General features: G+C 41.7%; 1 protein-coding gene across 1 annotated transcript in view; it reads right to left on the bottom strand.

The window, feature by feature from the left end:
- Positions 1 to 26916, bottom strand: part of LOC126278404 (DNA-dependent metalloprotease SPRTN-like) — a 73658-nt gene that overhangs the window by 40235 nt on the left and 6507 nt on the right. The window contains exons 2-4 of the mRNA XM_049978507.1: positions 14623 to 14682; positions 11422 to 11648; positions 1497 to 1605 (exon numbers count right to left, since the gene is read on the bottom strand). Of these exons, the coding sequence (XP_049834464.1) occupies positions 1497 to 1605; positions 11422 to 11648; positions 14623 to 14679 (393 nt within the window). The 5' untranslated portion in view covers positions 14680 to 14682. The remainder of the gene's footprint in view (positions 1 to 1496; positions 1606 to 11421; positions 11649 to 14622; positions 14683 to 26916) is intronic.

Genomic DNA, 26916 nt, shown 5'->3' with positions numbered 1-26916 from the left:
ACGATAGTGTTTCCTAACCAAGAAAATAGTCACCTGCCATAGCTATACTGGTACTGATCAAGGAGCTGCTCCACTACACTGAACTCAGCATCAACAACTCTTACACATTGAGCAAGTTGAGCAACATCTGTTACATCTGTGCTTTCATCCAAAGCTAAAAAACAACTACATCTTTAGTTCTGTCTTTCAATTGTATTTCCACATCACCATTTCTTTGGTGCATCTGCAGACTGTTCACTGTGAAAGAGGAACTGTTTCAAAAATGGAGAGAGTCATTGTACCCAAGAGTGTTGCTGCAGCAGCAGCAGGAAAATACTATTTTTAACAAATTCTCCATTGCTGAAGGAAGAGGCTGTTTGGCCGTTTTAGAAGTTATGTGATAAATCACACTAATTGCACCAACAATGTCGATGACATGGCTCTTTTCCTGTAGATACATTACAAGGAAGAGGTAAAAATCAAGGGCAATACCACATAATTCTTAAAAATAATGGTAATACTTTCAAGAAATGACATCTACATGAACTACTACTGTTTTAGCTTGAGAAGTTTGGCCTAACTTTCCTCAGCACTAATCACTAATTTTTCACAAAGTTCTTCCATGCGCATAAATAGCATTACAAAACAGACATTTACCCATCTCTGCACTAACCAAATGGCTGGGTGGAAAACTAAAGTCATCTTTTCTTTTTAATTAAACCCCTGTTAGAAAAACAGCAAACTTCAGCAAGTGAGCCACTTCACTGATCTAGGATATTTGTCAAAGAGTAACGAGTTATTCACATATATGTGTTGAATGAAATAAAGTTAATTATGTTTGATGAAAGCAATAATCCTTTTTAATCTTAAGTTCCAGTACAGTATAATTTTTCAATTTACACCTTTATTCACTACTAATATACCACACACATAACATTTAATGTACGTCAATAGGAAAGTAACAATTAGTGAATTGTGTTTCCATCTTTACAGAAAAATACTGCTTCAAACTGTTTTGTACCTAAAACAGTTGCAAAATGCATTATTCCCAAAGACTTTAAGTTCCAGACTTTTCAAAGTTTGTTGGAAGATGGAGAGCAACTTTTATCACTTCTCTAAACAAGGCAGGTCCTTACTGTTTTACAGCAAGAAATAAAATTTTTTGTTGTTCCTGAAAATTTTATTCTTTTGGCTGTAATAAATTATGCAAATGGATGACTCACTTGGTATGCAAACGCAAAAATACAGTTGGATGTTATATTGAATACCTTAATGCATGTTAAATCTTCTAGCTACTTTCCAGTCTACCATTAGGTATTCCATATAACACGAACAATAACTGCCTATTTTTTAACCTTCACAAATCTTTTGAGTCTACTAACTCATCTATCCCACAGTTTAATATACAAAAGAACATGCAGTCTCCCAATATTACAGTTTCTGCTGTGCACGAGTGAGGAATACATTTTAACGATGGTTTAACTTGGAATAAGTAAAATAAAAAATAAAATACTTACAAGTAATGTTTCAACAAGATCCTTCCGTGGGCGTAATTTCAGCAATGGTGCACTCAAACGAATGGAACATAAACCACCTCTCCCTTCATAACAACACACACCAGCACATCTGGAAAATCATTTGGAATAAAAATACATTATGAAAATGTCTGCATACAGTAGCTTTTGTATGTGTTTCTCCACAGCTAATCAGTACTGTAGGAAACTCAATGTGCATGCACCTGCATGTATATACACACACACACACACACACACACACACACACACAGGAGGGAGAGACAGGGAGAGACAGGGAGAGACAGGGAGAGACAGGGAGAGAGAGGGAGAGAGAGGGAGAGAGAGGGAGAGAGAGGGAGAGAGAGGGAGAGAGAGGGAGAGAGAGGGAGAGAGAGGGAGAGAGAGGGAGAGAGAGGGAGAGAGAGGGACTTCAATTTTCCAATATTTTAATATGTTAACAGTAAATCAGATGAAGTATATTTTGAAAATAAGGAAAGAAAGAACTTCCAGAATTATAGCTTACTCATGGTTTAGGGCAGATATTGCTAATAAATCCCTTGATCTTCCCCACTCTTTCATTAAGGTGACATTATTTGCAAATGAATGAAAGAAATTTTTTTCCTGATACGTATCATGCTCAATTGTATACCTAACGAATTTCTAAACTAGATTCTAAACTAAAATGTCACTGCCTTATTTATGACTTCTTTTTCACTCACAAGCAGAATTGATTTGATGGAGTCCTTCACCTCTTCCCATGTTTTTCTGATCCTTTCCTTTCTGTATCTCTTATGTTAAAATTAGCCCCAAGAGAAACTGTTTTAAAATTTTAGTTTTTACCTGACAACCATGTTTCACTTGTAGTGCTCCTTACAATTTGAAGTTGATCATTCCTTGGGGTAGCAAATGCGCAACTAACATGTCCCCTGCTGCAAAGATTTTCTAGAGATATGTTCCCTTACCTATTTTTTACAGTAGCAACCCCTTTCAGTTGCTCACCCAATATACAATATTCTTCCTTAATATCACATTTCAAACTTTCTCCTTGTTTTCCAGGGTTTACACTTTATTTTAACAGAAAGGCCTGCCCAAACAAAATGTGAAATAAATTTCCCTCTCAAATGTATGTCAATACATTAAATCAGTAGAACAGTCTGGCTCAGGAAGCTTTAGCACTGCCACTACTTCAATGCTCTTACTTCAGCTGTCATGTTTAATATCAATTTCTCAATAGAAGAAACTTTTTACTACTACTTTTGTTTCACCTCTATTTTTTAGGGTTCCATACCTCAATTGGTAAAAATGGAACCCTTATAGGATCACACTGCTGTCTCTCTCTCTCTCTCTCTCTCTCTCTCTCTCTCTCTCTCTCTCTCTCTCTCTCTCTCTCTCTCTCTCTCTGCCCATCCAACTTTCCAAATCCCTTTACCTCAGGAATGGGTACACATATCAAGTTGAAATTTACATCACATATTAAAGTCTATGGTCTGTTGGCAGTGTCACAAAAAAGGAAGCTTCGAAATCAATGCAATAAAAATATATGGTCATTTACGTCACATATTTTGATAGTTGAACTCATTCATCGAAATCTACATGGTCTTTCACGTTACTCTAGAATCGTGAAATTTGTCAAGTAGGAAAGTTTCGCACTGTAACCAAAGGAGAAAAATCCAAAAATTTGTAATTATGTCACACACAAAAAATTTTTGTCATCGGAATGTCTGTCCACCTGTCAGTTAAGTCTTTCTTTTCCTCAGGAACAGAGAGATGTATCAAGTAGAAATTCATGTAATACACTAAGGTGTACACAGCGAAACTCATTTTTCATACTTTTCAAGGGACTTACCCAGAAAAGAGTAAAATACACGAAATTACAGGAAACAATAAACTCTGTAGATTTTGTGCCTATTGTTCTCTGTTTATTAAGATTGCCAACTTTAGTGTTTTAACCAATATTGTGTTACAAGTTTTCATCATCATCATCATCATCATCATCATCATCATCATCATCATCATCAGAAAATTGTAGCGAAATGCAGGAAGATCTGCAGCGGATAGGCACTTGGTGTAGGGAGTGGCAACTGACCCTTAACATAGACAAATGTAATGTATTGTGAATACATAGAAAGAAGGATCCTTTATTATATGATTATATGATAGCGGAACAAACACTGGTAGCAGTTACTTCTGTTAAATATCTGGGAGTATGCGTGTGAAACGATTTGAAGTGGAATTGTCATATAAAATTAATTGTTGGTAAGGCAGGTACCAGGTTGAGATTCATTGGGAGAGTCCTTAGAAAATGTAGTCCATCAACAAAGGAGATGGCTTACAAAACACTCGTTCGACCTATACTTGATTATTGCTCATCAGTGTGGGATCCGTACCAGGTCGGGTTGATGGAGGAGATAGAGAAGATCCAAAGAAGAGCGGCACGTTTCGTCACAGGATTATTTGGTAACCGTGATAGCATTACGGAGATGTTTAGCAAACTCAAGTGGCAGACTCTGCAAGAGAGGCGCTCTGCATCGCGGTGTAGCTTGCTCGCCAGGTTTCGAGAAGGTGCGTTTCTGGATGAGGTATCGAATATATTGCTCCCCCCTGCTTATACCTCCCAAGGAGATCACGAATGTAAAATTAGAGAGATTCGAGCGCGCACGGAGGCTTTCAGACAGTCGTTCTTCCTGTGAACCATACGCGACTGGAACAGGAAAGGGAGGTAATGACAGTGGCACGTAAAGTGCCCTCCGCCACACACCGTTGGGTGGCTTGCGGAGTATGAATGTAGATGTAGATTTAGATCTTCGTTTCTCCTCTGTCCAAAATCTGCTCGGGTTGGGGTATCAATGGTATTTCACCACTTTACTCGGTCTTCCCACCATTCCTCTTCCACGAGTTGGTTCCAGAGAAGGTTTCTCCTCCTTAAACTCATCTTTATTGTATCAATCCATCTTGTTCTCCATCTTCCTCTCGGCCTCTTGCCCTCTATCTTGAACTCAATCTTCTTGGTATTCTTCCCTCTCCCATCCTCTTCACATGTCCAAACCATTTTAATCTATTCTTTTCAATTTTCTCAGTCTACTTCTCCACTCCAATTCCCTTCCTACCATCTTCATTTTTCACCCTGTCTCTCCTCGTCTTCCCTAGCATATATCTCAGAAATTCATTTGACTGGATTGTATCCTACTCTCCACTCTTCTAGTCGTAGTCCATTTCTCTGCACCATAAATTATTATGGGTATGAAGTAAGTCTTGTATAGAGCCAGCTTGCACCTCATTGGCACTTCCCTTCCCCACACCAAACCCCTCACGCAAGTTTTAACTTCTCATAATTTTATAATGATAATCAATAATGAGTTTCATGAACATCTTTTTTATGTGGTTTCACAAAAATACTTTTGCTTCTGTATTTTTGCACCACTGGGCATGATCAGAATGAAGAAAAAACATGCATGTGTGTGTGTTAGCACTCAACCATTGCCTCTGTCATAGCCAAAAATACAGTGGCTGAGTGTTGACAGACACAAGTTCGCATGCGGGTTTGTTCCCATCATGTCCAATGGTGTAAATAAAACTCTGAGGTAAAAGTCTTTCATGAAACCACATTAAAAAGACAGTTGTCTTCTAACATACAACTTCTTATACATGTTGTTGTTGTTGTTGTTGTCTTCAGTCCTGGGACTGGTTTGATGCAGCTCTCCATGCTACTCTGTCCTGTGCAAGCTTCTTCATCTCCCAATACCTACTGCAACCTACATCCTTCTGAATCTGCTTACTGTATTCATCTCTTGGTCTCCCTCTACGATTTTTACCCTCCACGCTGCCCTCCAACGCTAAATTTGTGATCCCTTGATGCCTCAGGACATGTCCTACCAACCGATCCCATCTTCTAGTCAAGTTGTGCCACAAACTTCTCTTCTCCCCAATCCTATTCAATACCTCTTCATTAGTTACGTGATCTATCCACCTTATCTTCAGCATTCTTCTGTAGCACCACATTTTGAAAGCTTCTATTCTCTTCTTGTCCAAACTAGTTATCGTCCATGTTTCACTTCCATACATGGCTACTCTCCATACAAATACTTTCAGAAATGACTTCCTTATACATAAATCTATATTCGATGTTAACAAATTTCTCTTCTTCAGAAACGCTTTCCTTGCCATTGCCAGTCTACATTTTATATCCTCTCTACTTCGACCATCATCAGTTATTTTACTTCCTAAATAGCAAAACTCCTTTACTACTTTAAGTGTCATTTCCCAATCTAATTCCCTCAGCATCATCCGATTTAATTTGACTACATTCCATTATCCTCGATTTGCTTTTGTTGATGTTCATCTTATATCCTCCTTTCAAGACACTGTCCATTCCGTTCAACTGCTCTTCCAGGTCCTTTGCTCTCTCTGACAGAATTACAATGTTATCGGGGAACCTCAAAGTTTTTACTTCTTCTCCGTGAATTTTAATACCTACTCTAAATTTTCCTTTTGTTTCCTTTACTGCTTGCTCAATATACAGATTGAATAACATCGGGGAGAGGCTACAACCCTGTCTCACTCCTTTCCCAACCACTGCTTCCCTTTCATGCCCCCCCTCCCCCCCCCCCCCCCCCAACTCTTATTACTGCCATCTGGTTTCTGTAGAAATTGTAAATAGCCTTTCGCTCCCTGTATTTTACCCCTGCCATCTTCAGAATTTGAAAGAGTATTCCAGTCAACATTGTCAAAAGCTTTCTCCAAGTCTACAAATGCTAGAAACGTAGGTTTGCCTTTTCTTAATCTTTCTTCTAAGATAAGTCGTAAGGTCAGTATTGCCTCACGTGTTCCAACATTTCTACAGAATCCAAACTGATCTTCCCCGAGGTCCGCATCTACCAGTTTTTCCATTCATCTGTAAAGAATTTGCGTTAGTATTTTGCTGCTGTGACTTATTAAACTGATAGTTCGGTAATTTTCACACCTGTCAGCACCTGATTATTATACATAATCATTATAAAATTATGGTACATGAAACTTAACACAATGTTGGTTAAAACACTACAGTCAATAGTCTTTGTAAACAGAGAACAATAGGGACAAAATCTACAAGCTTGTTGCAACAAGGAGGTCACTCGGTCCATGTATCGGAACACATTGTGGATGCATATTTACATATGACATCAAGCCGTGCCAACCTAGGACTGTGCAACTAGTATGGATTAATGTACTTCATGCAGAAGTAGCAATGATTCATGAAGACCCCCTATAGAGAATTGTTGTTATACAATTCAATGAGCAGAAGGAAGGTTGCTACTGGAGTCATTACCATCAGATCAAGATTATTACTGAGACAGTGACCCAGCATACTTTTCCACTCTTCCAAACACTATGAACCTGTAATACAGGTGACTGTGACCCAAAACGTCAGCAGTGAAAATCATGCTTCCTACGCTAATGCTATGTTAAACAGTCAATAACTTTGTATACAGTCTGTGTTTTCTGTTTTTTTTTTTTTTTTTTCCAAGGCTCACTTTAAGCATGAGTACGATGTACTTTTTGCAGAAATCTGTATGAAAATCAATGTTAAAGGTCGTGATAATGTCAAAGCAAATTTAAAATGCAGGAAATGTTCTAAGACGGTATTGTTAATAATGGGAAACCATTGTATTGAGAGAATATTATTTCTGTTGAAACTGACAAAAATGAACATTACAGGCAGAAAAAAGTAAAATGCAGGAACACAGAAATGGGGTTTTAGTGTAGTTGCTTGATGGTCTAATAAATGCAAGCTTTTAAGTAAATGAAACCAAAAAGATACAGCCATGTACATCACATATTTTGATATTTGGAAACTCACTCATTAAAAGCTTATGGGTACTTCCACTTGATTACAGAATCATGACATTTGACAAGAAGAAATGTTTCACAGTACAAGTAAAGGAAAAAACTTAGAAACTGTTAATACGTAATTCTTTCACACAAAAAAATATTTATTTTGTCATTTGTTACCCGACTTCAAACTTGAAATTAAAAAACATTCTTGAGTATTGAAATCTCTGGGAGCAGTATCTTGCCACTATCAATGTTGACAACAGGCATAAATAGTCAAGATTCTCTATTTCCGGAATGGATGGACTGTCTACACTTCTGAAATAAGGCACTAAGTATCCAAAACATGTTACATAATTAAATTCCTTTTATGCATCTGGTTGATGATTATTTCTATGTATAAAACTGCAGTTGCTGAAAATGGATAAAATTCTAAACAATTAAGTTTGTATGGAACCATCAGTGCATAAGTCCTACTCACAGCTGGCCAACTTTTGTTTACTACTAATCTTCTTTCTTGTTTATCCTCTTACTAAACAAATTGTCAAACAGCTCTTGACCAGATGGACTATGTTTTCGATTAACATTGACACTGATGTGTGTTCTCCTTGGGCTTTGATCAATATTCTGAAATTTTATTTAAATTTCTTTATTGCAGCTTCTACACGCAAGCAGAATAATAATGGTGATTAGCTGTCACTGTGCCTTACACCCATTTGTTCTTGAATTAGGGCCTCTCTTGGTATTCTGCTTACTACTACTACTACTACTACTACTACTACTACTACTACATTACACATTACATTATTCACTTGTCCCTCTACTTGATCTCAATCTCCTCCTCAATTTTTAATGTCTTATCCATTACCTACTCTTTATTTGCCTATTTACGTTAAAAGTGCCATGAAGCAGTCAAAGTTCTTTCCCAGCCTTCCTTCCTTCATCTTGCACAGTCATTTTCCTGGGTACATTTACCTTTGATAAGACCAAACTTGGCCTTGTATCTCTCTTATTTCTTTTTATTATTCTGTATTGTATTCAAGCTGGCAACTTACAAGCATGATACATCTTGCTGATCAGACAGTTAACTCTATTTTCTTATACCAACTGAGTGGACTCCAGTGGTATTCTCAGATTCCAGTTGGCTTCTTTGTGTTTGAACTATTCAGCCTTGTTCCCAACTCTCATTACATTATCTCATTACCTGCTTGTTACACAATACCTCCTACTTTTACTCTCTCAAGTTGTGTGTGCGATCTTCCCCTTTGTACAGAATTTTATGCCTGCCTTCTATCCACTCTTGTAACAGCTATAAAGCTTCTGCTTCAGTGAATATATATTAGGATATATGATTAACCTCCCAACACAATTACTACGTAAGTACAGTAGTAGCTGACATCTATTTACACTAAAATCTGTAAATTATGTGCCCAACTGATGCAGTTTCAACATTCATTTTCTTGTAAGCATTTGATAATCAAGTGTAAAAGTTGCAGCAATGATTTAACTTTGACAAGTTAACACCACAAACAATATGTTGAGCTCAGAGTCTAGCGGACATTAAACATCCGTGCCCAAAATGCAGAGCAACAGGATATGTTGTTATATTACAAAATGGAAAAACAAATTCAGAAACTGATGGTATTTCGATTTAAAGTACAGCATGTCTTCCCTACTTGTACGAATCACTTTCCACTGCTAACAGTTAAAGAAAACAAAGTGATTCTTCATGCTCTTTATTTTTCTTTAACCATTCATTTGCTCTCAGCCCAATACACTGCACTCTACTGTGTTCCACTTGGTCACATCACAGCATTAGAGTTGCTCTACCTGAGATTTCACACAAAAGGTTTGGGTAATTGTTTTGTCTTTCCTCCTCCAACTGAACAGTTATTGTTTGTTTCATCTAGAACCAAACACATATTCAACAAACCACCATATGGTGGATAGTGGAGTGTATTTTTTACCACTGCTAGTTATTCCCTTCACTGTTTCATTCACAAATGGAGTGACAGAAAACAACTATCTATATGCTTCCATACAAGCCCTATGTTGTGTTCATGGTCCTCACACAAGATGTATGTTGGTGGCAGTAGGATCGTTCTGTAGTCTGTTCCAAATACAAATTCTCTAAACTTTTGCAAAAATAATATCTTCTTCCTTCCAGGGATTCCCTTTTGAGCATTTCTGTAATACATACCATTTCTGTAATCTGACCTGGTAGCGAACCCAACAGTTGAGCATTTCTCTTGAAACAGTTGTACAAGAGTTCTGTATATAGCCTCCTTTACTGATGACCTACACCTTCCAAGAATTCTCCCAATAAATATCCATCAACCATTCACCTTCCCTCACCAGTTCCCATCATATCACAGAAGTAATGTGCTGTCAGGCTGAGCCAGCACTTGGATAGTGACCACCTGGTCTGCCGATCAACATTAGCAAGCAAGGTGCACTCAACCTTTGTGAGGCAAACTGAGGAGCTACTTGAGTGAGAAGTAGTGGCTCTGGTCTTGTAAACTGACATATGACTGGGAGGCAGGGCACTGACCACATGCCCTTCCATACCCACATGCAGTTATGCCTGTAGGCTGAGGATGACATGGTGACCTGTCGGTACCATCGGGTCTTCATGGCCTGTTTGGACGGAGTTTAGTTTTTATTCATCTTCCCTACAACCAACTTCACATTCATGTTCTATTTCATGTTGTTTTAGAACATTACATCTAGATATTTAATTGACATGACTGTGTCAAATGGCATACCACTAACACTGTATTCAAAGATTACAGGATTATTTTTCTCACTTATCTGCATTAACTAACATTTTTCCACATTTAGAGCAAGCTTCCATTCATCGAACCAAATAAAAATTCTTCATATCATCCCATATTCGCCTACAGTCACACAAAAAATGCCACTTCCCTGTACACTACAGTGCCGGCAGAGAACAATCACAGATTGCTGCTCATCTTAACCATCAGACTGTTTAAGTATATGAGAGCAAGAGCAGTCCAATCATATTTTACTAGAACCTCATACCTTTGTGTGTGATGAATACTTGCTGCCCATGCCCATGTACTGAGTTCTGTTACTTAAGAAGTCTTGTGGCCACTCGGATCTGAGAAGCTATTCTGTGTGCTTGGACCTGAGTCATTAACAGTCTGTAGTGTGGCACTGAGTCAGATGATTTCCAGAAATCTAGGATAATCAAATCCGCCTGTTGCTATTTCATCCATGGTTCACAGGATGATGGGTGAGAAAAGAGCAAGCTAAGTTTCATGTGAGTGATGCTTTCTAAATCCATATTGATTTGTAGATAGAAGTTTTTCTCTCTCAAGGAAATTTATTATATTTGTACTGACAATATGCTCAATGATTCTGCAGAAAAGCTATGTTAAGAATGTTGGTCTATAATTTCATAGATCCAGTCTTTGACCCTCCTTACGTATGGGAGTAACCTGGCCTTTTTGTTACAGTCAACTGAGACTTTCTGCTGGCTGTGTTGACCCTGAAATAAGTTTCCTTCCACACTGATTGACTTTGATTTTAAAATACCGAACAATTTATTTTGCTAAAGCAGACATTATTTTTACAGGTCATTTGGGGGAAATCTATGAAAAAAAAAGGGGGAGGAATGGAATGGATTAAAGTTCATCCAAGTATTGCTCCGAATGCCAATTAGAGAGAATTTATCATGAAATATTGTTTCACTATGTTGCAATGGAGAAACTTTTTTCAGCTAGCAATACAAAATTCTGAATAAATGGGATGCTGAAATATTAATGTCATAATAACTGTTTGTACCGCAAGTTCCAAGTATGTTCTGAACTACGTTAAAAATCATATTTATTCTGGCACATACTGCAAGTGGCATTTGTACTGTTTCTTTCACTTCCCCTGTCTACATATGACAAACACATAATTACCTATTTTCATCAGAAAGAGAATACATCTTCAATGCACATTAAGCTACACTAACAGGCTGTTTGCTGTCTTGGGACAAGAAAGTGAATTCAGTCATAGCAATATAGTATTTTCTGAAATTTTTTAAGTTTGCAATATAACCAACCCAATGCTTTACATATGTACAAAGAAGAAAAAGAAAAATATGACTTACGAAGTCATCCTTGGACTCCATCTTACTTCAACAGCATAAAGTTTACCCCAAAAGAAGCGGGAGTTGAACTGCAAAAACATTGCGTGAACATCAGGAGTTGGATCAATATATTCAAAAGATGGATCTATGAGTGTCATTGGTTTTTTGTTTGGATCCTCATTTTCACTTTCTTTTCGACTCTTCCACCGGTGCGTAGATGAGTCGTCAGGTAGATCCATTACTGATGGCTGCAAGCAAAATGAAAATTATGTTCACTATACATACATACATACATACATACATACATACATAAGAAAAGCTTAAGATACATTATGGTAAGACATAATGTAAACAAGAGAGAATTTAGGCAGTTACTGGCCAATTTCTTTGTGTACCAATGTTTTTGAAAGTTTCTGAAAAAGCAATGTAAAGGAGAGTAGTGGCACATTTCAGTACGCACAAACTGCTGTCAAGTCCAGAACGGTAGTACCCATAGAAAAGGTTATTTGTTCTTTCATGTGTGAGGTACCAACATGTCTGGACAACATATTGAGGTCAACAAGCATTTCCTCAGATTTAATAAAAATATATGATTGTGTGGAGCAACCAATAATTTTACACAAGTTGGAACATCAAGGAATTAGGGAAAAAGCTCAAAATAGTTTATTTCATATCTGGAAAGTAGAAGCAGAAGGTTGTACACCAGTCTCTGTAAACAGGGAGGCATTTCATTTGACTGGGATCATGTAAAGTGCACCACAGTGTTCAGTTCTGCATGCAATGCTTTTCTTGATATATATCAATGTCATGCCACTAAACACAAAAGATGACACAAAAACTGTCCCATTTGCAGATTAGAGGTGTTACTGTGAAAGATGTGGACTGTAATGTAAATGATGTAGCTAACAGAGTAGTAAGTAACATTGCACATGCCTTTCAGGTAACAGATTAATGTTTAAATGTAAAAAAACACAATGTACACTATTTCTAACATGACATGGAACTCTTGTAAAATTGTAACTTCACTGTCAGAAGCTGGCCAAACAGTCAGTGAAGACATCCATTTTAAATTTTTAGGTCCGAGGCTGGATGGAATACTTTCATGGAACTATTATGTGCAAGATATTGAGCAGAACCTGAATGTTTTAATCGTCACTCTCAGAATGGTTTCCACTGTCTCTGACATTGGACTACTAAGGCTTCTCTGCACTGCTTACTTTCTCTCCATTATCTCACTCAGTACAATATTTTGAGATAACCCTGTGCTCTCACCAAGAATACTGTTAATTGAGAAAGAGGCAGGCAGACTGATCTGCAGTGTCAGTTCGTGAAATGTGTATAGCCAGATATGCTGTTGGCAACAGTCACTCTTTCAGAACCTGTAATATTCGTTCAGTAAGCACTAGCCGGAGAAATGAACCGCATGTGGGTAACATTTCCTTAAGAACTGTAAAGAAATGTGTGCAATATTCTGCTGCAGGTTTTATTTTTAACAGGCTTGCACACTTTAGGGCTTCATACAAACTTAAGTATGTTTACAGACAGTTCATACTTCTGGGAATCGAGTATGTTGACAAGTTTTGCCTGTTATCGACACTGATACTGTCAGATATTGGCCCCAGGGATTCCAAGACATTCAAGAGAGTTTTAATTTCAAGTTTGAAGTAATAACAAATGACAAAAAATACATATATTTTTTGTATGATGTAACAACAAATTAACAATTTTGGAATTTTCTCTTTAGTTTTACTGTGGAACCTTGCTTCTTGCCAAAATGCATGATTCTAGATCAACAAGAAGTACCCTATCGGTTTTGACAAGGTTTTTCTTTTTTTTTAGTATCAAAATATATGACAAATGCCTACATCTTCTGACTGAATTGATTTAGAAATGTAAAATTTTTACACTGCCAAGGCACCATTGACCTCGATATGTGACGTAAATTTTATCTTTATTCATCTACTTGTTCCAGAGAAAAAGAGTTCTTAACAGTCGGACGGACATAAAGACAGACAGACAGACAAAGCGATCCTAAAAGGGTTCTGTTTTTACAGACTGAGGACGAATTCCTAAAAAAGAAAGTGTTAAACCCAAAGTCTTCAAACCTAAGTTGAAAGATTTGCTTGTGGCACTCTCCTTGTACTCTGTACAGGAGTCCCTCGCAGTAGTTGATAACTTTTCTCTGTAATGTGTTACTCATTCATATACACTCATTATTATTGGTTTTATTAGTTCTTTAGTCCTTTTGTTTAAAAAGTCTCTAATCGGCTTTCTGTAAACTATGTACTGACTCATTCCATCACTAGGCAACTTTGACTCACATGGGCCCATTGAACTTAGTAAATAAATGAATATATAAACAGCTTTCTTCTAACTTATTTGACAGAAATACTATTTTGGTCTGAAAAAATGAGGGAACGGTGACTACTCACAAAGAAATTTAATGTTATTCAGACAGGTCAAAGGATGGGTTCAGATTTGGGAACACGGAAACAGTGAAGAAAAATGCAGGCCGCTACAAAATTAGTACATTGTATTCCTAGACTGTTTTTTTCTAACAGCGCCATATCTATTATTAGTGTTACAGGCAAAGTGTAATGGTAGACTTTACACACTTCAACTTCTCATTAACTCGAATGTTAAAGAATATCTTACACTAGAGTTTGAAACACTTAACTACCCAAGAATTATCCAAACCAAACTACAATGCTACTTTTTGAAACAATGGGTTCCATAGCCTTATAAATGAAACCAAAAGAAATTGCGAAACTAAAGACAGGAAGTTGCCTAAGATGCATGGTTGACGAATAGAAAATGTTTTGACCTTGTACATGAGTACTGAAATATTATTAAAGGAATCTTGACATCAGTTGTTAATTATATGTTTGACTGTGAGGTATAATTTGTGTGAATAAAAAACTATATTAATGAAGACTAAAACAACCAACAGGTATACCACTGTTGGATCTCACTATAGCAAAACTGCCTTCAAAAAGAGAAATTAAACGACACAGTGATTCAAAACCTTGACAACTCACATAGGGGGTGAATACTAAATACAGCATACAGTTGCTTGTTTAAACAGTCACTTACCTGCCTTTAACATTACTGACATTTTCTTGATTACACAGTATAAAGTTGCAATACAGTAACATTCAAGTTTGGAACACACTTGAATTACGCAATTCCAAATAATGGAAGGTAGGGTAAATGAAGCCTTACTTGTCTGTTCATATCCTGCAGCTGCAACTGTAGTGCCAAGTCATCATCAAACGTCATGATCTGAAATTAAAATCAAATAAATATTGTCACTTATGCTGATATTTTAATACAAAAAGCAACAGTAATTCACGGAATCGCCAGTCAACCTTCCAGAAATTAATTTTAATACACAGTAGAACACCACAACTTGGTGTGGATATTACACTATTTTCGAAATCGCTTTGATTTAAACTTGAGTGAGGGGATGATATGTAATTACCCGTGTTTTAAAGGGTGTATTCTGACAAGAGAATATCACAGTTAAATTCTTGTAAAATATGTCATTTATATTACTACTGTCATTGTTTTTTATATGAGCCTATATCTACACTGAAAGCCACAGAAACTGGTACACCTGCCTAATATTGTGTAGGGCCCTGTGGGCATGCAGAAGCGCCACAAGCCTCGCCTAATCTCGGACACCTTGAATCCTGCAGGGCTGTCCATAAATCCATAAGAGTATGAGGGGGTGGAGATCTCTTCTGAACAGCATGCTGCAAAGCATCCCAGATATGCTCAATAATGTTCATATCTGGGAAGTTTGTTGGCCAGCAGAAGTGTTGAAACTCAGAAGAGTGTTCCTGGAGCCACTCTTAGTAATTCTGTACATGTGTGGTGTTTCAATGTCCTGTTGGAATTCTGCAAGTCCGTTAGAAAGCACAATGGAGATAAATGGATGTAGGTTATCAGACAGGATGCTTAAGTATGTGTCACTTGTCAGAGTTGTATTTAGACGTATCAGGGGTCCCATATCACTCCAAGTGCACACGCTTCACATCAGTACAGAGCCTCCACCAGCATGAACAGTCCCCTGCTGACATGCAGGGTCCACGGATTCATGACATTGTCTACATACCCGTACACATCCACCCATTCGATATAATATGTAACAAGACTTGTCTGACCAGACGACATGTTTCCAGTCTTCAACAGTCCAGTGCCAGTGTTGATGGGCCCAATTGAGGTGTAAAGTCTTCTGTTGACCAGTCTTCAAGGCTATAGGAGCAGGCCTTTGACTCTGAAAGTCCATATCGGTGATGTTTCGTTGAATGGTTTGCATGCTAACACTTGTTGATGGCCTAGCATTGAAAACTGCAATAATTTGTAAAAAGGTTGCACTTCTGTCACGTTGAATGATTCTCTTCTGTTGTTGTCAGTCCTGTTCTTGGAGGATCCTTTTCCAGCTGCAGCAGTGTTGGAGATTTGCTGTTTTACCAAATTCCTGGTATTCACAGTACACTCGTGAAATGGTCGCACGGGAAAATCCCCACTTCATCACTACCTCAGAGATGCTATGTCCCATCACCTATGCACCGACTATAACACCATATTCAAGCTCACTTAAATCTTGATAACATGTCACTGTAGCAGCAGTAACCATTCTAACAACTGCGCCTGACATTTTTTGTCTTATATAGGCATTGCCAGCCACAGCACCGTATTCTGCCTGTTTACACACCTCTGTCTTTGAATACACATGCCTATGGGTTTAGTGAAAGAAAAGAAAACAGCTGGAAGTTGCTATTTTGTTCACCTCCAGGTGGTTCCACTGCCCTTATGAGATAAACTGTTATTCAACAGTTGAATGGTTACAATGTCAGGATATGTCGTAGAGACACACAATTCTAGACTGACAAATGCTCGAAACAGATATGAAAAAAGGACAAACTTGAAGTTAAAAACAACAAGTATTGATTATGTATTTTGTGCATGTTTTTGGAAATAACTGAGAAATTTTTACTATAAATGAATGGACCATTTGCCATATGTTTATCCTGAAGTGAGGCACGGAGCTGATTTTCATGTACACGTCAGTACTGTGAATTTTCAACTGATTCTTTAGTTGGAGATGTAAGTGCAATGCAGCCACCTACACACGAAAAAATTTTCGGAACTGAAAATGGCAAGAGACAGTATAATGTTTTAAAACAGTCTTTTTACAGTTTGTTTTCAATTTTACTTTTGCTATCCATGAGACATTTTGCCTTATTACACAAATTATAAAAGATAATTGTGGTACATGTGATCGAGTTTAGAAAAGCATACATATTGCAACTGTTTCTGTTACTCTTCCTGAACTGTCATCTCTTGTTTACAAGATGTTTCACAAGATAATTGTATTTTTTCACTTCAAATACTCAACTCAAAGCAGTAGCTGCTATATTCATTAGTCCAAAACTGATTTGGTGTATCTCTCCTTGTTAAGTCTATCCCATGTAAATGTCTCTTTTTCCTTAGCTGGACTCTTGATCCGTGTGAACCTGATGACAGACTACAGTCAGTCCTTGGTTTCTTGGTACAATTTTTACCCTTCCCCTTCACCTCCTCCACCTGTCATCACATGAAATTAGTTGCACCCTGATGACTCAGGATGTCTCTTATCATCCTATCCCTTATTTTAAGTTATCCACATGATAATGGACACGTACTACACCTTCTTATGCACACTTTTATGGAATAAAGCTGTTGTTATGGTCTTCAGTCCAAAGACTGGTTCGATGCACCTCTCCATGATACTCTAGTTTGTGCAAGTCTCTTCATCTTTAAATAACCACTGCAACCCACGTCCTTATAGATCTGTTAACTGTATTCATCTCTTGGCCTCCCTCTATGATTTTTACCCCACACAGTTTCCTCCTATACTAAATTCATGATTCCTTGAAGTCTCAAGAGTGTGTCCTATCAACCACATCCTCCTTCTAGTCAGGTTGTGCCAAAACTTTCTTTTTGCATCAGTTCTATTCAGTATCTCGTCATTAATTTTGTGATCTACCTAACTAATCTTCAGGATTGTTATGTAGCATCACATTTCAACTTGTACAGGAACCAGATGGCAGTTATATAAGACTTCAGGAACGTGAATAGAAATTGTCTAAATTGTTTATCATACATGTTTCAGTTCCATGCAATGCTACACTCCAGGCAAATACTTTCAGAAAAGACTTGCTAACATTTAAATCTATAGTCAATGTTAACAAATTTCTATTCTTCAGGAACATGTTTCTTGCCATTGTCAGTCCACATTTTATATCATCTCTACTTTGCTCTAATAGCAAACCTCATCTGCTACTTTAAGTCATCTCTCATTTCATACTCTAATTCCCTCAGCATCATCTGATTTAATACCATGTCTCACGCCCTTCTCAACTACTGCTTTCTATTCACGTTCCTGAAGTCTTATATAACTGCCATCTGGTTCCTGTACAAGTTGTAAATAGCCTTTCACTCACATTATTTTAAATCTGCTACCTTCAGAATTTCAAAGAGAGTATGCCAGTCAACATTATCAAAAGCTTTACAAATGCTATAAATGTAGGTTTCCTTAACATTTCTTCTGAGATAGGTCACTGGGTCAGTATTGTCTCATGTGTACCAACATTTCTCTGAAATCCAATCTGACCTTCCCTGAGGTCAGCTTTTACTAATGTTAGTATTTTGCAACCACGACTTATTAAGCTGAGAGTTCGGTAATTTTCATACCTATCAGCAACTGTTTTCTTTGGAACTGCAGTTGTTACGTTCTTCTTTAAGACTGAGGTTTCAAACGTCTCCTGAATCTTTCTCACCAGATGGAAGAGTTCTGTCATAGCTGGCTCTTCCAAGACTATCAAAGTTGTAATGTAATGTTGTCTACTCCTGGGACCTTGTTTCGACTTAGATCTTTCAGTGCTCTGTCAAATTCTTCTTGCAATATCATATTTCCCATCTTATCCTCATCTACATCCTCTTCTCTTTCTATAATACTGCTTACACGTTCGTCTCATACTTCTTTCACCTTTCCCTTATTTAGTTAGGACTGGCTTACCATCTGAGCACTTAATATTCATACAGCTGCTTCTATTTTCTCCAAAGCCCTCTTTAATTTTTCTGTTGGCAGTATCTATCTTTCTCCAAGTGAAATACACTTCTATATCCTTACATTTATCCTCTAGCCATTCCTACTTAGCTATTTTGAACTCTCCATAAATCTTATTTTTTATAAATTTGTCCTGTAAATCTCATTTTTTAGAGGTTTGTCCTGTAAATCTCATTTTTTAGACATTTGTATTCCCTTTCACCTGATTCATTTGCTGCATTTTACAATTTTCTCCTTTCATCAATTAAATTCAAACTTTCAACAACTTCTGGTTCTTTCAACTTCCCATCTCCTTCATTCCCTACCCTTTTGCAATTTCTGCCACTTTAATCTACAGTTTGTGGCCAACACATTGTGGGCAGAGGACACATCTGCCCCTGGAAACATCTTACAATTTAAAATATGGTTGAAAAATCTTTTTTTTTTTTTTACCATTATATAATCAATCTGAAACCTTCTGGTGTCACCAGGTTCCTTCCACAAAAACAACCTCTTTTCATCATTCTGAAACCAAGTGTTTGTGATAATTTAAATTATACTCTGTGCTAAATTCTACCAGGTGGTTTCCCCTTTCATTCCTTCATCCCAGTCTATATTCACCTACTGTTTTCCCTTCTCTTCCTCTAGCTACTATTGAATCCCAGTCCCCCATCACAATTAAACTTTCATCTTTCTATGTGAATAATTCCTTTTGTCTCAACATACATTTCTTCAATCTCTTCACCACATGCAGAGCTCACTGACATACAAACTTATGCTACTGTGGTGGGTGCAGGCTTCATGTCTAACTTGGCTAGGAGCATGCATTCACCATGCTGTTCATAGCAGCTTACCCACATTCCTAGTTCTTATTCATCATTAAACCTACTCCAGCATTACCTCTACTTGATTTTGTATTATAATCCTGTATTCACCTGAACGAAGTCCTGTTCCTCCTTACTACCGAACTTCACTAATTCCCACTAAATGTAATTTCAACTTATCCATTTCCGTTTTAAAATTTCTAATGTACCTGCGTGATTAAGGGATCTGATATTCTGCACTCCTATCCATATAATGCCATTTTTGTTTCTGAGTAGTCCCTGCCCAGAGATCCAAATGGAAAGGTTATTTTACCTCTGGAATATTTTATCCACAAGCATGCCATTATCATACAACCATACAGTAGAGCTGCATATAATTGTCAAGAATTACAACTTTGTTTCCCCTTGCTTTCAGCTGCTCGCAGTACCAGCGCAGCATGGCTGTTTTGGTTGATGTTACAAGGCCAGATCAGTCTGTTATCTGCCCTGACTGTTGCCCCTGCAACTACTGAAAAGGCTGTTATCCCTCTTCAGGAACCACACTTTTGTCTGGCCTCTCCAGATACTCCTCCGTTGTGGTTGAAACTACAGTACGGCTATCTGTACCATTGAGGCAACATGTCACCCCACTGAAGGCAAGATCCAGGTTCATGAGGGGAGGGGGGGGGGGGGGGGGGGAGGAAGAATGTAAAGCTATGTTCTATGTATTTTCTTCTTTTGAAAAATTATAATTACAATAATTCAAAACAAGCAAAATCCTATTTTTGAAAATCCCTGGACAGTTTACTTTCTTACAAATTCGATGCCTCATTGTGATGAACAACCAAATTTTTAAAAAAGTTCTGCCTAATGTAACTCTTGTCCATTCCCTACATTCATATTGATGATAATGCCCTTTGAAGTGTGGTTTGATCTGATTTTTAATTTGCCCTGTTGACAACATATTGTGTAGTGTATTAGTAAAATAGGTCGAATCAAGTGAAATAATCTGTATTACATGAACATTTTATATATCACATACAGGATGACTCAGGAGGAATGTCACATAACTTGTGAAGTTGTCTGCATGTAAAAATAAACCGAAACTTCCTGTGAGCATGTGTCCTATTTCCGATCCTCACAGAAGTGGAGTGGTTTGAAGACTACACACATCCATGCATGAATATGAGGGCAAATGTCAACATTACTTACCAAAAAGCTGTATATGTGCTGTGGTGGACAGAATAATGGTGAAACACGTGAGTGATCCATATCCTAAAACAGGTGTGAGGATTCTCTAACTAACGGCAGCACTGTGATGTCACACTGAGGCAACAGCTACAAGTATACCCAGTGTGCAATTGTGAGTTGGATCAGTGAACAATCATGAGATCCTGTGTGTGTCATGTCTGACTGTTTTTAAGTGAGCAAGTCTACTGTATTCATGAATACCAACAAGCAACATCTGCACCCATGCAGTATACGCAGACATGCTTGTGTACAGATCCTTCCCGTGTGGTTGTGACAAAATACTAGACACATTTTACTGATAGATGAACCCCCTGTGCCATGGTATTTGCCATCAGCTCAAAATTCCACAAACACAAGTGCAGTGTACATTACATGTGCAGCCTGTGCAAAATCTGCATCCTGGTGACCCAGTAAGCAGACAATAACTTTGCGAATGGTTGGCTGTACACAGATATGTCGTGCAGTACACTTTATTTACAGATGAGGCTACATTTACACGCAATGGTATCATGAACAGCTGCAATTCTCATAAATGGACGAAGGAAAACCCACATGACACTACAGAAAGAAGATTCCAAGTTAGTTATTAGTGAATGTCTGGTGTGGTTTGATTGATGACCTGACGGTAGGGTCTGTGTTCCTACCAAATCGCATAATAGCCACAGCACATACACATTTCCTGATTGAAGATATACCTGCACTTTTGGAAGACTTTACATTAGAGCAGCAACAGCAAATGTACCTGCAACATGATGGATTACCTATTCACTGTACCAGAAAAGTATTACAGTATCTGAGTAACAAATTTCCTCAACAGTGGATTGGCGGTGACAGGCCCATTAACTGGCCTGACAGATAACCCAAGTTAATCACATCAGACTTCTGTTTATGAGGCTGGTTAATGGTGTGTGTGTGTGTGTGTGTGTGTGTGTGTGTGTGTGTGTGTGTGTGTGTGCGCGCGCGCGCGCGCGCTACGAAGGTAGATGCAGGTTGTTGTTGTTGTTGGGATGTTTAAGGGGGACTAAACAGCTAAGGTCATCAGTCCCCCATTCCAAAAAACCGGCGAAACAAAATTTACGGAACAGGTAAAACCCCAAGGGGGGAGGAGACGCCCCTCCCCCCAGTCACTGAAAGAACAATGTGTCAGCGAACACTAGAGACAAGAAGAGTACAGACGAACACTGGACAGAAAGAAACGGAAGAAAATAAGAGGGTCGGAGACTGGTTGACTGACCATGGGTACAAAAATTGGGAAAGAGTCAACCATCCGAATACACACATTAAAATCTGCAACCAATGAGACACTCGAGGACAAGATACACAGAAAGGGAAAGGGACAGGTCCCCCCTAAATGGAACCATAAAAAGGACTACCACGGATAAAATTTAAAACGTCGTCAGCCATGGAGGCATCGTCGCATAAAACCAAAGGCAACGTGCCCGGGAGATTAAAAGTCTGCCGGAGGATGCGCAGGCGGGGACACTCCAACAAAATGTGGGCGACCGTCAACCGGGACCCACACTGACACAGGGGGGGATCCTCCTGACGCAAAAGATGTCCGTGCGTCAGGTAGGTATGGCCGATGCGGAGCCGACACAGGATGACAGAGTCCCTGTGAGAAGCCCGCAGGGAGGACTGCCACACATCGGTCGTCTCCTTGACAGCCCGCAGTTTATTCGGAGAAGTCAGGCTACGCCACTCGTCACGCCACATCTGAAGCACCTTACGGCGCAACGCCAGCTGCAAATCACGAGCCGGGAGGCCGATCGCCAAAGTGGGGGCGTCGACCGCCCCTTTGGCCAGCCTGTCGACACGTTCATTCCCCGGGATGCCAACGTGACCTGGCGTCCAAACAAAGACCACCGAACGACCAGAGCGGGTAATGGCAAAAACAGACTCCTGAATAAAGGATACCAGAGGACAAGAGGTATAGCAGCGGTCGATAGCCTGGAGGCTGCTCAGGGAGTCACTGCAGATGACGATGGACGTACCTGAGCAGGAACGCATATGCGCAATATGGCCACGCAAGAGCGCGCAATATGGCCACCAGCTCTGCAGTAAAAATACTGCAGCCAGCCGGCAAGGAGCGCTGTTCAACATGGGCAGCGTGGGCAAAAGCGTAGGCAGGACGACCATCCACCAGGGAACCATCAGTGTAGACAGGCTCACAGCCTGAAAACGAGGCGACGAGCGCAAGAAAACAGTGACGGAGGGCCACATGCGGAACCGAGTCCTTGGGTTCCCGTGCCAAGTCCAGGCGGACGGACGGACGGGTCATACACCAGGGAGGCGTGGGTGCACAGGCCCGGAAGGGCGGCAGAAGAGGGAACGACCCCAGTTCCGACAGCAGGGACTGGACACGGACAGCAATGGAAAGCCCAGACCTAGGTCGCCGGTCGGGCAGAGGGAGGACCCTGGCAGGGAAAAGCAGGCGACGATTGGGATGGCCCGGTGAGCAATGCACATGGACAGCATAGTCGGCGAGCAGTCGGTGGCGGCGAATCCGCAGCGGGGGAACCCCGGCCTCCACCAGCAGACTATCCACGGGGCTCGTACGGAAAGCACCAGTTGCAAGCCGAACCCCACAGTGGTGTATGGGGTCCAACAACGTCAACACTGAGGGCGATGCAGACCCATAGGCCAGGCTCCCATAATCAAGCCTGGACTGCACAAGGGCTCTGTACAATCGCAACAGCGTGCTGCGATCTGCACCCCAAGACGCATGGCTCAGGCAGCGGAGGGCGTTGAGGTGCTGCCAGCACTTTTGCTTCAGCTGAGTAATATGAGGAACCCATGTGAGCCGGGCATCAAAGACGAGTCCTAAGAAGCGGCTAGTGTCCACCACTTCAAGTAGGTGACCGTCGAGGTAAAGTTCCGGATGAGGGTGGACCGTCCGACGCCTGCAGAAGTGCATAACTCGAGTCTTGGCCGCAGAGAACTGAAATCCATGAGTCAGAGCCCATGATGCCGCCTTGCGAACGGCTGCTTGCAGCCTGCGTTCGGCGACTCCCGTAGTCGTTGAGCTAAATGAGATGCAGAAGTCGTCGACATACAAAGAAGGAGACACCGACGACCCCACAGCTGCAGCCAGACCATTAATGGCCACTAGAAATAAGGAAACGCTCAATACCGAGCCCTGCGGGACCCCATTTTCCTGTATATAAGATGAACTAGAGGCGGCACCGACTTGCACCCGGAAAGAGCGGTGCAATAAAAAGTTTTGAAGAAAAGCTGGAAGCTGACCACGAAGACCCCACTCGCGCAACGTAGCAAGGATGTGATGCCTCCATGTTGTGTCATATGCCTTCCGCAGATCAAAAAATACTGCAACGAGATGCTGACGGCGGGAAAAGGCCGTACGGATAGCAGATTCCAGCCGCACCAAATTGTCCGCAGCAGACCGGCCCTGACGGAAGCCACCCTGGGATGGAGCGAGGAGACCGCGCGACTCAAGGACCCAACACAAACGCCGCCCCACCATACGTTCGAGCAATTTGCACAAAACGTTGGTTAGTGTAATGGGGCGATAGCCGTCCACCGCCAGAGGGTCCGCACCGGGCTTCAAGATGGGAACGATAACACCCTCTCGCCATTGCGACGGGAACACGCCCTCGCTCCAAATGCGGTTAAAGATGGTGAGGATGTGTCTCTGGCAGTCCCTGGAGAGATGCTTCAGCATCTGCGCGTGGATGCAGTCCGGTCCTGACGCTGTATCAGGGCAATTGGCGAGGGCAGCGAGGAATTCCCTCTCGCTGAAAGGAGCATTGTATTTTTCAGAACGACGTGTGTGGAACGATAACGGCGTCCGCTCGGCGCGCTCCTTTAGAGAGCGAAAGGCAGGAGGGTAAGTTGCAGTCGCAGAGCTCGTAGCAAAGTGCGTGGCAAGGTGGTCAGCAATGGTGGCGGCGTCCGTGCAGACAGCGCCGTCCAGGGAGATTCCAGGGACACCCATAGGGGTCTGGTATCCATAAATCCGCCGGATGCGGGACCACACGAGCGACGGGGAGACACGGGAGCCCAAGGATGAAATGTACCTCTCCCAGCATTCCTGCTTACGCCGTGCAATAAGACGACGGGCCAAGGCACGGAGCTTCTTAAAGGCGATGAGGGTCTCCAGAGACGGGTGCCGCTTATGACGCTGGAGAGCCCGCCTACGGTCGCGAATAGCCTCAGCAATCTCTGGCGACCACCAGGGGACAGACTTCCTCCGAGGGAGTCCAGAAGAGCGAGGGATGGCAGTCTCGGCCGCAGAAATAATTGACGAGGCCAAGACACGGACCACCTCGTCAATGTCACCCTGTGGGAGAGAAGTAATGGTGGCAGCGGAAGTAAAAGCCGGCCAGTCAGCCCTGTTGAGAGCCCAGCGGGGCAGGTGCCCAGAAGAATGACACCGGGGCAGTGACAAATAGATGGGAAAATGGTCACTACCACACAGGTCAGGATGCACTCTCCAGTGAAGGGATGGGAGAAGTCCGGGGCTGCAAAGAGAGAGATCGATGGCCGAGAACGAGCCATGGGCCACACTGAAATGCGTGGGAGCACCGGTGTTCAAGAGGCTAAGGTCGAGCTGAGCCAACACATGCTCCACAGCGCGACCACGGTCATCGGAGACAGTCCCACCCCATAGAGGGTTGTGGGCATTGAAATCGCCCAGAAGCAGCAATGGCGGCGGGAGTTGAGCCAGCAGCGCAGCCAAGACATGTCGGGGGAGTTGCCCATACGGAGGAATGTAAACAGAGCAAACAGTAATAGCCGGCGAGAGCTCAATCCTGACAGCGACTGCCTCTAAAGGCGTCAGAAGGGGTACTGGTGAGCTACAGACAGAGTGGTGAACAAAGAGGCAAACTCCACCTGAAGCTCGTTGACAGTCAGCGCGGTTCTTATAGTATCCCCGATAACCGCGAAGGGCAGGGGTCCGCATTGCTGGAAACCAAGTTTCCTGAAGAGCAATGCACAGAACAGGGGAAACACTCAAAAGCATCCGGAGCTCAGGCAGGTGGCGGAAATAACCGCCGCAATTCCACTGGAGAATGGAAGCAGGAAGGGACTGGGAGGGCGTTAAGTCCACTAAGAGACAGACGGCGCCGCAGAGTCAACGGCCGCCACCGAGCGAGAGTCAGCTGTGTCCATAGGAGAGGTCCCCGAGGGTTCCGTGAGGGCGAGATCCGCGGCAGAGGCGAGGATCTCCACCGCATCCCCAGAGCCAGAGCTATTGACAGCAGGCGGTGCTGAAACTGCCGGAGCGTCCTTCTTCTTGGACACGTTCCGGTCCTTCTTCTCGCGTCTGTCCTTTGGCTTAGAGGGCTGGGAGAGTTTCTCTGAAGGAGCGTCGGAGGCTGACGACGACGCAGAAGCCCTACGACCAGCAGGTGGATGAACCTTCAGCCATTGGCTGACATCCGGCGGGGTAGCAGAAGAACCGGAAGAAGGGAGGGCCCCGAGGGACCCCTTCCGCGAGAGAGGAGCCGGCAGAGACGACGCCGGCAGAGAAGGGGGAGGGGGAGGGGGAGGTATCGAGCCCCCTGGTTTTGGAGCAGATGTCACTCCTGAAGCATGTGCGGGGGGAGTGACAGAAGGGGGTTTGCCCCCAACTGCTAAGGGGGCAACAGAGGAAGGCTTGCCCCCAGACACAAGGGGGGCAGACAGAGATGGACGGCCCCGAGGGCCAACTGAAGGCGGCACAGAGGAGGCGACAACTGCCGCCCGCGAGGGCGACGATAACGTAGCTGCAGCATAAGAAGTTTGAAGAGGGACAGGATGCAACCTTTCAAATTTCAGTTTTGCCTCGCGATAAGTAAGCCGGTCCAGGGTCTTAAATTCCATAATCTTCCGCTCCTTATGAAGAACGGGGCAGTCCGGCGAGCATGGAGAGTGGTGTTCCCCACAGTTGACACAGACAGGCGGAGGCGCACATGGAGAATCTGGGTGGGAGGGGCGTCCGCAATCTCGACATGTGGCACTGGATGGGCAACGGGAGGACATATGCCCAAACTTCCAGCACTGGAAGCACCGCATCGGGGGAGGGACGTATGGCTTGACGTCACAACGGTAAACCATTACCTTGACCTTCTCAGGCAATACAGCACCCTCGAAGGCCAAGATAAAGGCACCGGTGGCCACCCTGTTGGTCTTGGGTCCTCTGTGCACACGACGGACAAAATGCACACCACGTCGTTCCAAGTCAGCTCTCAGCTCGTCATCGGACTGTAACAAGAGGTCGCGATGGTAAATAATCCCCTGGACCATATTTAAGCTACTGTGGGGAGTGACGGTAACAGGGACGTCTCCCAGCTTATCACACAAGAGCAACGCCCGTGACTGGGCTGGGGAGGCCGTCTTGAGGAGGATGGACCCATTCCTCATTTT

The sequence above is a fragment of the Schistocerca gregaria genome, chromosome 6 (assembly GCF_023897955.1).
Source record: "Schistocerca gregaria isolate iqSchGreg1 chromosome 6, iqSchGreg1.2, whole genome shotgun sequence".
In the NCBI taxonomy this organism is placed as follows: Eukaryota; Metazoa; Arthropoda; class Insecta; order Orthoptera; family Acrididae; genus Schistocerca; species Schistocerca gregaria.
The sequence above is the reverse complement of the archived record's forward strand: the minus strand, read 5'-3'. Positions and strand labels throughout refer to the sequence as shown.